The sequence below is a fragment of the Coccinella septempunctata genome, chromosome 2 (genome assembly GCF_907165205.1).
Source record: "Coccinella septempunctata chromosome 2, icCocSept1.1, whole genome shotgun sequence".
NCBI classification, from domain to species: Eukaryota; Metazoa; Arthropoda; class Insecta; order Coleoptera; family Coccinellidae; genus Coccinella; species Coccinella septempunctata.
In genome coordinates, this window is record NC_058190.1 from 16,530,029 (window position 1) to 16,546,571 (window position 16,543).

General features: G+C 37.0%; 1 protein-coding gene across 2 annotated transcripts in view; it reads left to right on the forward strand.

The window, feature by feature from the left end:
- The window catches only part of LOC123306524 (thrombospondin type-1 domain-containing protein 4-like), a 728,470-nt gene that overhangs the window by 705,189 nt on the left and 6,738 nt on the right, over positions 1 to 16,543 (forward strand). For both annotated transcript variants that reach the window (XM_044888570.1, XM_044888569.1), the window contains exon 11: positions 13,731 to 14,088. In XM_044888570.1, coding sequence (XP_044744505.1) covers positions 13,731 to 14,088 — 358 coding nt within the window. The remainder of the gene's footprint in view (positions 1 to 13,730; positions 14,089 to 16,543) is intronic.

Here is a 16,543-nt window from a genome sequence, read left to right on the forward strand (position 1 = left end):
CTCCATGAGAATGTGCATTTGCTCTGGGCATGTCCATACCGTTGACAACGATAGCACTGTCCAGGCCCTGCGGTCCTTCTTTTTGGTTCGACAACACAATTCATGTTGTACAGCTTCTTGATTTCGAATACGCCCTTATTCTGGGTTTTTACCAGTAGTAAGGGCATTGGCTTCTTAGTAATGAGGTCATCCTTATGACCTCGGCATCCTCGGATTCCTTGATCCTTGAGGTCCTCAAGGATCGTAGGAATATCTGCATCTATCGGTAGGTATTTCACTACCGCATAAATTTTCCTCTCCTCCTCTCGTTGGAGAGTGTAAAACTCTCTGTTGATTTTTTGGAGGAATTCAGTCATACTTCGGTGATCTTGTGGGGTTTGTGAGACGATCCTAATTCCGTCCTTCACAGTTGTCGCTCTGCTATAGTTAATGCCGTTTCGCATTAACGCGTTTGAAATTGACGTCCATTCTGACGTACCTCTCAGGGTGACTGGGGGGGGAATTTTTTTCTCTCCTCCACTGGAGTGGTTTTCTGTGGGGCTGGGGTTTCCAAGAATCTTTATTTGTTCAAGTCTTCATTGGACGAGGAGCTATCTTTTTTCACTCTTTTGGCGGGTGGGGAAATTTTGTTTTGAGAGATTTTGACCACCTCCATCTTCTGTTTTCGAACCGGTAAGGTCACTTCTTGGACATTTTTGGAAACAATGTTCTCTTTGAGTGCTTTGGAGTAAGGACTTTCCTTATTGCCCTCCTGCAACTCGAGCCTCTCCCTGAGATTTTTTATCTCAGTCACTAAGCTAGATACGCATCTATCTAGCTCCTTCACCCTCGCTCTTAAACTTGCGTTCTCCTTTTTCAAAATATCGTGTCCGGACACGACATAATCGATTTCTAACGCGTCTTCTTCCATTACGGAATCGCAGTCTGAATGGTCAGACATTTTAAAATCTAATGTACAATTACTATACTACTCAAAGCAATTTGAAATGAAAATTTTCAAGACGAAAAAGAAAAATATATCTCATGCATTAAAACAAAACGACTCATCAAAAATTTTTTACGCTATGAGAAAAATCAGTAAACAGATACGAAAAATGAGCTCACCTGATGCTTTCTGCAGAACCAACGATCTAGACAGATCTGGACTCTGGCAGATGAACACAGACTTTGAAATTTTAACGAATTAAAATTCCGAAGTGGGCACTTTCACTTCGACTTTCTCTTCAACTTTCACTTTTACAGCTCACGTCTGCTCCTGTCAAGATCTCACTCGACACTGTATCGCACTGGCTTTTTTTTTGGTGTAGCAGGGGGAAAATCTGCAAGTCAGACGAACCACCCTCTCCTGAGGAGGAACAAGTGTGGGGATTCTCACTCTCCTTAGCTCGAGACCCACTAGAAAAACCTTAAATGCTTCTAGAATTTTGGTTCCGGGCATTTGCCTATAAACCGTTCATCTCTTAGTCGGTTTTCTTCTCGCACACTATCGTGCTGGGATTTATGTGTTTATCCTCTATTGGATTAACACTTTATTGAATTTTTCAATAAGTTTCTGTTGTTATTTTAATCTCTTTTGAATTGATCTCTTGGTCTCCTTCGGTAAATTCGCATTCCCCTTTTGTCTTCCTCTGGGTCGTAGTCCACTAGTCTCCTGAGTTCTTGATTCGGATGGTTTTTCGTTGTTTCGAATAATTTCTTTGTAGCTTGTTTATTTTGGAATCCCTCTGTAATGTATTCTGTGAGCCTTAATAATTGTTGCTCTGTTGAATGCTCTCTTCTGAATCCGAACTGTTCTGGTGGTATAAGTTTAAGATTTTCGGTTTCCTCATTTAGCCTCGTGGCGATAATTCTTTCTACTACTTTTCCTAACGCCGACAGTAGACTTATCGGTCTGTAGTTTTGTGGGAACTTCTTCTCTTTGAATGGTTTATTGAACACTATGACTTCCGCTGTTTTCCATTTTTCTGGGTAGTGTTCTGTCCTCATAATTCCATTCGCGATATTTGTTAGAACGGCTATACCTTTTCTAGGTAATTTCTTTAATATAACATTCGTTATTTTATCGCTTCCGGTAGCTTTCCTTCTTCTTCAAACTTCTAATTATTTCAGATATCGATTGAAATTTATTCATGGAGGATTCTGCATCTCTTCATAAACTTTTTAGGGTTTTCACTCCCAAGTGCAAGAATTTACGCAGGAGCAAATCGTTGATTTCATTTTTAATTGATTTTGTTTCAGAGATTGGGAGTGAAAACCCTAAAAAGTTCATAAAGAGATTCTAATTATTTCCCTGATTTCATTTGGCGATGTTGGCTTGTCTATTTCAGCAGTCGCTAGTAATTCATCCATTTCTTAATCATTTTCTTCAACCAGTTCTTCCAAATCTTCATTATCGTCGTCTATCCTGTAATTCATTCTCGATTCTCGTTCGATCGAGTCCGCCAATGCATCTGCCTTATCAGTATTGGTATACGCCATTCCCCTTTCTCCGTGTAGGGGTGGAATTTTAGTCTTTTCTCCTCGTAGGCTTTTTTGCATTCTCCATGCAGAATGATCGATTGCATTCAGTTCTTGAAACCTTTTGTTCCGTTAGCTTGTTCTTAGATCTTTCAGGGCATTTTTCAGAACTTGGCTATGGCGGTTGAGGTTCCTTCTAGGGTAAAGAGTACAGTTATTGGCATTTTAAGGATCACTCAATCTATTTTTTATCTGTTCTCGTCAAATATAAGATGTGGCTGAATTAAAAGAGTACTTTCAGGTTGGTTGGATGTCCGAGATTGAAAAAAATGTAAAAATAAAACTTTATTTCTGTTTGTTATAAAAAAATTCGAACTCAAATAAATTTTTCTACAAAATATAGTCATTGGCATCAAATTGACTATTATTGACACCTCATCTATCAGTCATTGGCACATATTCAGGTACATCGTTAGGATGGCACTAGATGCATTTTCACTCGTAAATGAAATCCATTCTTGGAATGAGCACCGTAACTATATACTGCTCATTTCATTAAACATTTCGAACAAGCATTACATATATAGGTTCGAACAATTGGAGGCATTATATTATGTAGTCTGATACATCTTGGATGGAATTTTCTGTTACATTGAAAACATTTTATTCCATATCTGTTTTCTGTTATATTATGTGTACATATGAAACATAAACCTGAATTTTCTCTCGAGTTATTAATGAAATCATTTTCATCGTAAAATTTTTCTGGGCTATCAAATTTAATTGCTCTGACATGACTGGATTTTTTCAAGACAATATCGGATATTATATTCACATTAGTTGCGGATTTGAATTCGGATCTTCTCTCGGTGACAGAACTGTTTATGTTCCGATTCATGTCGTCCTTTTGGGTGATGAGTTTTACAGTTTTTTTTCGATTACATTTCTTCGAATCAACCTTTCTTCGTTCTTCTTCTCTTTCTACTCGTTTTCTCTTCCTTTCTTCCTTTTCCTCTTGTTCTTTTTTTTTCTTGTCTAATTTATTCTTCTGGATGGTTTGCCATTGATCTGAAGTTAACACATATGGTAACCTTTCGCTTTCTCTTTTTCCTTTTCTATGCGGAGATACCGGCCAGTAGAGGAAGTCACTTATGTCAACTTTTTCAATAGATTCACTCATCACCTGGTTGGTCAAGCAGGGAGAATTTGATTGTTTTTCTCTTGCTTGTTGTACATATTCATCAGTCATAGTGCTTTCGGTGATACTACCTTCAGAAGTTAGATTGGTTAAGATTTCTGAAAATGAAGCAGTTGGACTCAAGGAAGTGCCAATTACATTGGTACCAGGTATATTGATTGTCTCATAATTCATTATTGGAATATTTTCAATATCGAAGAGATCATCGCTTCTTTCGATTTCCATGATATTCTCTTGTCCAATCTCTAGAAAATGTTCACTTTCCGTATGAAATTCACCAATCGTTGAAGCTGCTGCTATGCTTACTTCAGATTCATCCGGTTCCTCACACATTTTTTTCAAAATAGCATGTAGTCTACCTTCATCAGTTGTTACATCAGTTCCTTCCAGTTGCATCAGCTCCTTTATTCTTTCATCTCCCACTATTGTCCTAAAGTCGTCATAACTAATTTTTCTTCTTAAGTGCTTCCTATCACTTTCTGCATTTTTTCCTCCTTTTCCCAAGCATTTTGTGAAGTCTAATGCATCTGGACACCAAGGGTGTAGACCGCATGCTCGGAATCCGTTAACTATCGTTTCGGATTTCAAATTTTTCAAAACTCTCTCTAAAATGGGAGCCAATTTCTCCCTAGTCAATGCAGAAGTCGGATTGCTGCGCCTCCATTCTAGAACTCCTTTTTTCCAATATGATTTTATAGGTTTAAACGCAGATACATCTGCAGGTTGCAACAATCTTGTTGAATTAGGATAAAGTGAAATTAATATGATATTTAATTTTTTGCAGAGCTCGCTAACTTTGTAAGTTAAATGAGTTGCATGACCATCTACAAATAAAATAATGGGGAGAACTGTTTTGGTTTGCAACAAATATTTATAGAAAACATTGCCCAAATATTCGTAGAAAACTTCGGCTTTCATCCAGCCATTATCCGACAAACCTACCCCCCATGTTTTGGGTATTTCTCTGGTGATATCTGCTGGAAGTCGCTTATAAGGAAGCACTAACATTGGAGGTGTAATTTCGCCAGCAGCAGAGAAGGTGAAGAGTACAGTGATATTAGATTTTGACTGTCCCCGATCGATTTCGTAAATATTTCGTGATCCTTTTGGAGCAATAACAGTTTTCGTTTTAGGACAAAGTTGAAAATTTGTCTCATCTGCATTAAAAATTCTAGAGGGATCCTCTAAGATTTGAAACAGATCATTTTCCTTGAGGTAGTTTTCGATATTTGTGAACCATCCTCTTATGTCTGATTCACTTACATTGGCACTGGACGGTGTAACACCTTCTGATTGGCGTTCAGTTAAAACTGGATGCCGACGCAAGAAACTCTTGTACCATCCATCTCCAGGAAGATTATCTTTGAATGGATTTGGGCGGGGATTTTCATCCAAAAAGTTTTTTACGCTGGCTTGTAAGTCTTCTTTTCTTTGTGGAAAGCCTTTTTTTACGCAGTCTGATATCCACCTAACGAGCATTTCTTCTTCATCAGTGGTGAGAATAGGATTGGGACCATGCGATATTTTCTTAAATTTGTTACTCAATCTGAATTGCAATGTGGCTCTTGGTATATTATATTTTCTGGCAACTTTTTTCTTTGCTTCCCCTTCCTCTATTTCTCTTAAGGCTTTTTGCAAAAGCTCTTCGTCATATTTTTTGTTGTAGTTTGATCCCTCCCTGACTTTCGGCATTCTCTATGAAAAATACAATTATTGGCACCCTCAAAGTATGGTCATTGGCAGTGTGCCAACAACTGTGGAAACAGCATATTTGAACATAAGAATTATTTTGAAATAAAATTATCAACATTCAAATGCGTTTCGAAATAAAATAAATGGGATCACTGTAAAAACAATCATTGGCACTAGAGGCCAATTACTGATTTTCACTTTTATTGTGATACAGTTGTTGGCACCTCGAATTCTTCAGAATAATGGGAAAAAAACAATGCATGAGCTCAGAATTTTATCCTTTGAACATCACAAATCAACTGAGTAAAAGATCAGAAGTTTTAATGATTAATTTGCCGAAAATCCCAGTGAAGTAAACATAGTCTCTCTTAAGAAATTCTTAAGGCTTACCTTGTTATCTGTTCGCTCCAGAACACTCGACACATAGGGTAAAGAGTACAGTTATTGGCATTTTAAGGATCACTCAATCTATTTTTTATCTGTTCTCGTCAAATATAAGATGTGGCTGAATTAAAAGAGTACTTTCAGGTTGGTTGGATGTCCGAGATTGAAAAAAATGTAAAAATAAAACTTTATTTCTGTTTGTTATAAAAAAATTCGAACTCAAATAAATTTTTCTACAAAATATAGTCATTGGCATCAAATTGACTATTATTGACACCTCATCTATCAGTCATTGGCACATATTCAGGTACATCGTTAGGATGGCACTAGATGCATTTTCACTCGTAAATGAAATCCATTCTTGGAATGAGCACCGTAACTATATACTGCTCATTTCATTAAACATTTCGAACAAGCATTACATATATAGGTTCGAACAATTGGAGGCATTATATTATGTAGTCTGATACATCTTGGATGGAATTTTCTGTTACATTGAAAACATTTTATTCCATATCTGTTTTCTGTTATATTATGTGTACATATGAAACATAGTCCTGAATTTTCTCTCGAGTTATTAATGAAATCATTTTCATCGTAAAATTTTTCTGGGCTATCAAATTTAATTGCTCTGACATGACTGGATTTTTTCAAGACAATATCGGATATTATATTCACATTAGTTGGGGATTTGAATTCGGATCTTCTCTCGGTGACAGAACTGTTTATGTTCCGATTCATGTCGTCCTTTTGGGTGATGAGTTTTACAGTTTTTTTTCGATTACATTTCTTCGAATCAACCTTTCTTCGTTCTTCTTCTCTTTCTACTCGTTTTCTCTTCCTTTCTTCCTTTTCCTCTTGTTCTTTTTTTTTCTTGTCTAATTTATTCTTCTGGATGGTTTGCCATTGATCTGAAGTTAACACATATGGTAACCTTTCGCTTTCTCTTTTTCCTTTTCTATGCGGAGATACCGGCCAGTAGAGGAAGTCACTTATGTCAACTTTTTCAATAGATTCACTCATCACCTGGTTGGTCAAGCAGGGAGAATTTGATTGTTTTTCTCTTGCTTGTTGTACATATTCATCAGTCATAGTGCTTTCGGTGATACTACCTTCAGAAGTTAGATTGGTTAAGATTTCTGAAAATGAAGCAGTTGGACTCAAGGAAGTGCCAATTACATTGGTACCAGGTATATTGATTGTCTCATAATTTATTATTGGAATATTTTCAATATCGAAGAGATCATCGCTTCTTTCGATTTCCATGATATTCTCTTGTCCAATCTCTAGAAAATGTTCACTTTCCGTATGAAATTCACCAATCGTTGAAGCTGCTGCTATGCTTACTTCAGATTCATCCGGTTCCTCACAAATTTTTTTCAAAATAGCATGTAGTCTACCTTCATCAGTTGTTACATCAGTTCCTTCCAGTTGCATCAGCTCCTTTATTCTTTCATCTCCCACTATTGTCCTAAAGTCGTCATAACTAATTTTTCTTCTTAAGTGCTTCCTATCACTTTCTGCATTTTTTCCTCCTTTTCCCAAGCATTTTGTGAAGTCTAATGCATCTGGACACCAAGGGTGTAGACCGCATGCTCGGAATCCGTTAACTATCGTTTCGGATTTCAAATTTTTCAAAACTCTCTCTAAAATGGGAGCCAATTTCTCCCTAGTCAATGCAGAAGTCGGATTGCTGCGCCTCCATTCTAGAACTCCTTTTTTCCAATATGATTTTATAGGTTTAAACGCAGATACATCTGCAGGTTGCAACAATCTTGTTGAATTAGGATAAAGTGAAATTAATATGATATTTAATTTTTTGCAGAGCTCGCTAACTTTGTAAGTTAAATGAGTTGCATGACCATCTACAAATAAAATAATGGGGAGAACTGTTTTGGTTTGCAACAAATATTTATAGAAAACATTGCCCAAATATTCGTAGAAAACTTCGGCTTTCATCCAGCCATTATCCGACAAACCTACCCCCCATGTTTTGGGTATTTCTCTGGTGATATCTGCTGGAAGTCGCTTATAAGGAAGCACTAACATTGGAGGTGTAATTTCGCCAGCAGCAGAGAAGGTGAAGAGTACAGTGATATTAGATTTTGACTGTCCCCGATCGATTTCGTAAATATTTCGTGATCCTTTTGGAGCAATAACAGTTTTCGTTTTAGGACAAAGTTGAAAATTTGTCTCATCTGCATTAAAAATTCTAGAGGGATCCTCTAAGATTTGAAACAGATCATTTTCCTTGAGGTAGTTTTCGATATTTGCGAACCATCCTCTTATGTCTGATTCACTTACATTGGCACTGGACGGTGTAACACCTTCTGATTGGCGTTCAGTTAAAACTGGATGCCGACGCAAGAAACTCTTGTACCATCCATCTCCAGGAAGATTATCTTTGAATGGATTTGGGCGGGGATTTTCATCCAAAAAGTTTTTTACGCTGGCTTGTAAGTCTTCTTTTCTTTGTGGAAAGCCTTTTTTTACGCAGTCTGATATCCACCTAACGAGCATTTCTTCTTCATCAGTGGTGAGAATAGGATTGGGACCATGCGATATTTTCTTAAATTTGTTACTCAATCTGAATTGCAATGTGGCTCTTGGTATATTATATTTTCTGGCAACTTTTTTCTTTGCTTCCCCTTCCTCTATTTCTCTTAAGGCTTTTTGCAAAAGCTCTTCGTCATATTTTTTGTTGTAGTTTGATCCCTCCCTGACTTTCGGCATTCTCTATGAAAAATACAATTATTGGCACCCTCAAAGTATGGTCATTGGCAGTGTGCCAACAACTGTGGAAACAGCATATTTGAACATAAGAATTATTTTGAAATAAAATTATCAACATTCAAATGCGTTTCGAAATAAAATAAATGGGATCACTGTAAAAACAATCATTGGCACTAGAGGCCAATTACTGATTTTCACTTTTATTGTGATACAGTTGTTGGCACCTCGAATTCTTCAGAATAATGGGAAAAAAACAATGCATGAGCTCAGAATTTTATCCTTTGAACATCACAAATCAACTGAGTAAAAGATCAGAAGTTTTAATGATTAATTTGCCGAAAATCCCAGTGAAGTAAACATAGTCTCTCTTAAGAAATTCTTAAGGCTTACCTTGTTATCTGTTCGCTCCAGAACACTCGACACATACTGTCCCGCCAATAACCCTACTTTGAAAGAGCACTCTTGAGATTCTGGAGATCGTTCGAGCGATGTTGCCAGTTCCTAATGATCGAACAAGAGCATAACCAAATGCGACGTTTTTCTTAATAAATTGGAATATTCAACATTAGTGCCAATGACCGTAAGGGTGCCAACAACTGTATGCTTTACCCTATTCATACTATTTTTATTCATCCGATTTTTCTGAGTCTTCGATTTTCTCGTTCTTTTATTTCTTTAGGAGTATCGCCATGCGGATGACTTGGTGCTGGTCTCTTCACTCTTCGCGTGCTTTTTTCGTAAGCTTTCAATATAATCTCTTCCAGTTTATCAACCTTATATTCCAGATCCTCTGGAGTGCTTATTGCTGGAATTTCTGTTATTTCCGATTGTATTAAATGGCAGTATTTAGCCCAATTGGTATATTCTTTTATTTCCATCAATTTTTCCCTGGGTTCTTCCCCAATTGTCAATTCCACGGGATTGTGGTTTAAGGTTCCATCTTCCAAAGTTTCAATCGAGAATTCTTTAGTTATATTTTTCAATATCGCGATATCTATTATATCTGGTATTCCTATACCAAAAGCAAGATATGCTTTTGGTATTTCTATTTTCTATTGTCTGTTCTGCTGTTCCATAATGGGGATTTACAGTTGAAATCTCCGATGCAGATTTTCAGGATTGTTCCTTCCAATATGTTGTTTATCTCTTCTTCCAATAAATTGTTTTGTGGTGGCTTGTATGTCGAGGTAATTTCGACTCCTTGACGATTTAATTCGGCAACAATCGTCACTGTTTCTGTTTCTCCTTGTGTTGCGTCGGATCTACTTTTGAAGTAGTGTTTCAGATCTGTTCTCACCAATACTCCTCCTTCGGTGTTTGTAGTTCTGTCACATCTATATGTTTCATAATTCATAAAATTCAGTCGTCTGTTCCGGTTCATTCTTGTTTCCTGTAGGGCTGTAATATCAGGTTGTCTCTCTGATATTATTTCTTCTATCTCGACTTTCTTAGTGTTGATCCCGTTTATGTTCCCCGAGAATATCTTAAGGGATATCCGTGAAGTCCATCAATTCAGTTTACTGAATAATGCTTGGAGTTTTTTCTTCATTTCTTTTTCAAATTATCTTGTTAAACATTTTTTCCGTGAAGATATCTAGATCATCGGCTGGTTCAGATATTTTTCTTTTTTCTGGTTGACTGTTTACAGTCGGTTTTAATTGAGTCTTCTTTTGTTCCTCTGTCTTCTGCGTAGGCTTAGAAGTTTCTTTCTTCTTTTCCTGTTCTGCAGGTTTGGTTTTTATAGTTTCCTGAACTTTTCGTGTAGGTTCGACGGCTTTTTCTGTTCTGCCTCTTTTGGCCGGCTCTCTTCTTTCTGGTTACCAGCTTAAATTTGCTACGTCCCTTGTAGCTTGCTGGATGGCCTTCTTCACCACATAAAATGCATGTAGCGTTTTTTCTGGTTTCCTATGGTTTCCCGAACACTTCACACATCTCCACTGCCTTCTTTATTGGTTCGACTGTAATACAAAGGTTGTAGAGTCGTTGGATGTCGAATATCTCCTTCTTTTGCGTTTTAACCAGATATAATGGTATCGGCTCTTTCTTTTTGTTTGATGTCATTCTAGACACCTCAGCATCATCGATTCCCTGGAATCTCAGGTCATTTTTAATCAATTCCAGATCTGCGTCTATTGGAAGATGCCTAATGACGGCGTAAATTTTCTTTTCCTCTTCCATCTGATATGTGAAATACTCCTTTCCAAGTTGGTCGAAGAATTCAGTTATTTTTCTGTAGTCATCTACAGTTGTGGTTATAATCTTGATTTCGTCTTTCACTACAGTAGCCCGGTTATAGCTGAATTTCTTGGTATAGAGGGCTTTTGAGATCTTTACCCAATCTGATTTACCCATCATCGTGATGAGTGGGATTTTATCCCTTTTAGGCACTCCCGTTGTCTTCTTGACGGTCACCTCATCAGAAGAGGAGCTTTCTTTTCGCGCGAGGTTAGTTGGGGGCGCGTTTGGGGTCTTCGCAACCAGCCTTGCATTATTTTTCCTTGTTTCGGGTTGTGAAACAATTCCTTTAAGGAAATTATCTTTGGAACCCTCTACCGGTTTTGTAATTGTGGCGTAAGTGGGGGATTTCGGCATATTATTTTGGGTCATTTCCTCTCTCAAGAGGCGCATCTCACCGACCAACTGTGACACAGTTTCGGTCAGTTTGACAATTTGAGCTTTCAACTGCCCATTATCTTCCCTGAGCTTTACAAGCTCCTCGTGTTCGCCGTCGCTGAATTCTTCAGCATCGGTCGCTTCCATATAGGAACCCTCATTATCTGAGGTTTCCGACATGGTTTTATACTCAGATTTCTCGAAATATCAAAAAATTTGAAAATAATAAAATATTCAGGAATCTTCACTGAAATAGTCTAATATAAAACAATGGTATAAAACCAAAAGTTTTCTACGCTATGAGAAAAATCAGGGAAAAGATACGAAAAATAAGCTCACCTGATATTTTCTGCAGTACCAACGATCAAGACCTGGGCACTGGCAGATGAACACCAACTTTTAACGAAATAAAATTCCGATAACAAATATAGAACCTACACAAACTTCACAGACGGAATCAAATATTCCGTAGTTTTGCTAGTGGGCACTTTCACTTCGACTTTCTCTTCCGCTTTCACTTTTATAGCACTATGAAGCACTATAGCACGTCTGCTCTTGTCAAGATTTCACTCGAGATATCGCACTGTTTAACATATGGGTTTTTTATACCTTTTTGGGAACATTTTACATGCACCAATGAAATGGCACGACGAAAGAGGCGTGGTTTCACAGTTCTGATTTTCTCGTCGAATTTGCTCCAGGAATTCGGCTTGTGAATTTTTTATGAAAAAAAAATTTTACATTTCCTACAGTTTTATATATTTCTGTTTTGGTACCAAATATTTCAGTTCACCTTCATAGACCTGAAGATGATATTGTAATAATGAAACACGTGTCGTGGTTTAAAAACTCATTTCATGAAAATCTTATAATCTGTTTCAAGTTCTTTTTTATTTTAATGACGTCATTGTTTTCGTCCGGAGATCCGATGACCACATGAAGACTTTAAGAAATGTTCTTGAGAGGCTGCACACTGCAAATCTAAGGCCCAGTTTCACAATATATGGTTAACCCAAAGTTATGTAGTGACCAGTGGTTAAATCAAAAATTCTGTTTCACAAAGTGTGGTTTATCGTTTGACCTAAAGTATACTTGTGGTTGACTTAACCCCGAAAATTTCATGAGTTAACTATGAGTTGCCTGGACATAGAAGTTTCGTGGCGTATGCTTTTCTGCATAGATTTTGAGTTCTGTCAGAGACAAGTCAGCATTTCTTCGAGATTACTGGTTAGGAAGCGTTTCATATGAATTGGGTGTTTATTAGTTATTATTTACGATTATCGTGGACGATTATGATGTGAATACTCATAGTAGTGATGAGGAAACAGTGAGGCCCAGAAGATTTGGAGCTAGGAGGAATTATTTTCAGTAATATGTCAACCTGGATTTCTTCTATAGATTCAGAAACACAGTGGAAAGAAGGCAGTTGGAAGCGAAGAATCTCAGCTCCTTCAATGAGAATATTAAAAGTATAGATGCGCAATGATGATGATTAAGTCCACAGTTTTTTTACATAACATATCTTGTAATGAAAATGAAGGACAACCTCCTTCATGAGGAGAAGAAGAAGCAATGAATTCGTATCAAAATGTTGCTGTGCCCCTTATAGGGGATCAAAAATAATTGTCAAATAATAGAACTAGAAGAACTGGACTGACTCTTATGAATAGTTATTATGCAAATATGTTGAATTAGAGTGGTGAAATTTGAATTTTTGAAATAGATTAAAGTATCTGAATTCAAACTCAAATAATCAATAAAAATAAGCTTTTGAAGAATTGTTGAGGAAAACACCTAGATAGATATAAATTATTTAAGCAACTTTAAGTTATAAATGCAAAACTCAATTTTGTTTGAATTTTTCAATAAAGTAATAATTTCTATTGGTCCAGCACAGTTGCACTGTTTTTTCTTATTTCGCACAAGAAAAAACGAACGCTTCAGCTTCACTTAAAACAAATTCAAAACGAAAAATAACCTTTAGGCAATTATGAAACTCATATCGGCACAGAACATCAATCATTCGTACGGTGCTCATACGTTTTATTCCTTTCTGTCATATTCATAACAATTTCTATATTCTCAAGTTCTTGTTTCACAGAAATACGAAATGTCAGTAATAAATAACCCAAAAGTAGATCTATTGTACACGAAAAACATTACCAACCCTCAGAAAAAAAATTTAACCAATGGTCAAAAAACCATCACTCATTTTTTTGTTGTGAAACGAGCATCTTTTTAAACCTTGGGTTAACTCAAATGTAGTGGTTAATAAACCACCACTGGTTACCAATGATTGTGAAACTGGGCCTAAGAGTTACAAAGTGCAAAAGTTGTAGAACTAAATTAGTGAGTCTGCAAATAAATTAGAAACACCTAATCCTTGCACATAATTCAGTGTAGTAGTTGTGTAAATAAATTAGACGTTCTGGAAAGAATACAATTTGATCAACTCAGAGAACGTTACATTGGTGTCGAAAGTGGGATTCGGACGATACAGTCTCAATTTCTGCGTTCAGAATGAACGAAATCAGAATATCGACATAGTAGAACCAGGCAATATATCGGAGATGGAAACTCATGAGCACGACAATATAATAACCATTATAATAATAGTTTCAAGCGAGAATATATATGATTGAATTTTTTTCAGTGTTCAGTAACATGTGGCACAGGGCATCGTTCGAGATCGGTTTCGTGTCCGTCAGGCCATTGTCCTCCACAAATAAAACCTCCACATGCCGAATATTGCACTCTTCCAAGCTGCAGCTCTATATCACGATCGCCGAAACCAACAGAGACATCAGAAATATCTCCTTGGTTAGTCACGGAATGGTCCAAGTGTTCCGAAGTCTGCGGGACAGGAATTCAGAGTCGATATGCCGTTTGTGGAAGAAATACTTGTGACGTTAGTTCCAAACCTGACTCAACCCGTGATTGTTCCAGCGAAAAACAGTGTGGAGGGCACTGGTTCACTGGAGCTTGGGGAGAATGTCCAGAGTCCTGCTCTGGTAAGTACTGAAGGAAAAGCATTTGTGAATATTGTTTATACTAAGAAGAAAAAATTTTACTTTGTTGGATATGAAGCTTTAGAGAGACGATTAAGCCTTTGGTATGCATGTTTTCAACATTATGGATTGAGACTTGCGCAGGTAAAATATGAAAAGAATGTTTATATTTTTTTTACATTTGAAAACAAAAAAAAATTCAACAAATTCAATGGAAGGAATCTAATTTATTTCCAAACAGTATGACATATCGCATCTCAAGATTGGACTGTGACTAACAGCCGTTTTCAATAAAGCTATATATCCATCGTTTCGCTTACTGACGTTCGGAAACCATTCTAAAATATATCTACAGATAGATCATAGAAACGAAATCACATGGTTTTTCTATCTGCAGTAACTGAAACAATGGATAGATAGGTTTATTGAAATCTGCCGTTTTTCCAATACGATTCGATCGTAGATCGTTGCGTTCAGGCTCTGGCATCCCCACTATGAACTGGCATTTAAACTAGATCAGCCGTTTAATCGATATCGCATGCATATACTGCTCTGCTTGACTCAGAGCCTATTCGAATTCAACACCGAAACTTCCACGTTTTCATTTGAATCTTCCATATGGGTAAATCGGGTGTCCCAAGGTGAGTGGCCTATTAGATTATTATGGAAACTATTGATGGTAAAGATTTCAGATTTTGTGGATCGATATAAGGCCATGTAAGGTACATTTTAAAAATAATTTCGCATTTCCAGTGTTGCCGGATGTGCGAAAATTTGGCAACAACTTTGTTATTTTGAATGGGACATCCGGTATTAGTATTTTTATATGATACTCTATAAAATATCAAATTTATTCACTTTTACTTCTTCCTATCTATCTTTAACGGTTTCTGAGTTATTTATTATTTTTTGAAATTTTAGATCAAATTGGCATGTTACGAAAATGACTCTAGTTCGCTCAATATTAAAGATTTGAGTCAAAAATTTAGCATGTCATTAGATATTGATCTGATCTATGTCGCTGCTTTTGAATTATAGTTGTCAGTTATACAGGATGGACCAGGAAATCATCATTTGCCAAGTTACAAAATCGTAAAAAAGTCTCTTTTTTCAAATTAAACACCTAGTATATTTTTCAATTTTTGGAATCAGTACAACACACTCTACTGAAAAATATACAGCATCGACGATCCCTTGATACTTGAGGTCGTACCCCTTAGGGTGACTGGTGGTATTTTTTCCCGACTCTCCTCCACTGGAGTGGTTTTCTGTGGGGCTGGGGTTTTCAAGACTCTTTTTTTGTTTGAGTCTTCATTGGACGAGGAGCTGTCTTTTCTCACTCTTTTGGAGGGTGAGGAAATTTTTTTTTGAGGGATTTTGACCACCTCAATCTTCTGCTTTTGAACCAGTAAGGTCACTTCCCGGACAATTTTGGACACGTCATCTTTTAGTGCTTTGGAGTAAGAACATTCCTTATTTCCCTCCTGCTCGAGCCTCTCCCTGAGATTTTTAATCCCAGCCACCAAGCTAGATACGCATCTATCTAGCTCATTCACCATCGCTTTCAAACTTGCGTTCTCCTCCTCCTCACTTTGACAATTTGAGCTTTCAACTGCCCATTCTCTTCCCTGAGCTTTACAAGCTCCTCGTGTTCGCCGTCGCTGAATTCTTCAGCATCGGTCGCTTCCATATAGGAACCCTCATTATCTGAGGTTTCCGACATGGTTTTTTACTCAGATTTCTCGAAATATCAAACAATTTGAAAATAATAAAATATTCAGGAATATTCACTAAAATAGTCCAGTAAAAAACTATGGTATGAAGCCAAAAGTTTTCTACGCTATGAGAAAAATCAGGAAAAAGATACGAAAAATAAGCTCACCTGATATTTTCTGCAGTACCAACGATCAAGACCTGGACAGTGGCAGATGAACACCAACTTTGAAAATTTTAACGAATTAAAATTCCGATAACAAATATAGAACTTACACAAACTTCACAGACGGAATCAAATATTCCGTAGCTTTGCTAGTGGGCACTTTCACTTCGAATTTCTCTTCCGCTTTCTCTCTCATAGCATTTTGAAACACGTCTGCTCTTGTCAAGGTCACTCGACACTGTTTAGCTCTTCTTTGGTTACTTAAAATCCTTAGGTTATGCATGAATTTGACATAAGGGACTCCGCCCACTTCTAGATGCGAGCTGCTTAAGTTCAAAGACACGCGCATCTTCAAAATACTGGAGTGAAATCTTTTGTTCCTTTTTGGTATTATTGAGTAGGTTTCCCCTCCAGATAGACACCCAGACGAAGACAATGGCATATGTCACAAATTTTCTCTAATTCAGTAAGCCGAAATTCTAATTCAGCGGCTTGAAAGCAACATGCATGACACGAATTTAGAAATTTAATAATGAATAAAAACACGTCTAAACAGGGAGGCAAAGAATACCATAATAA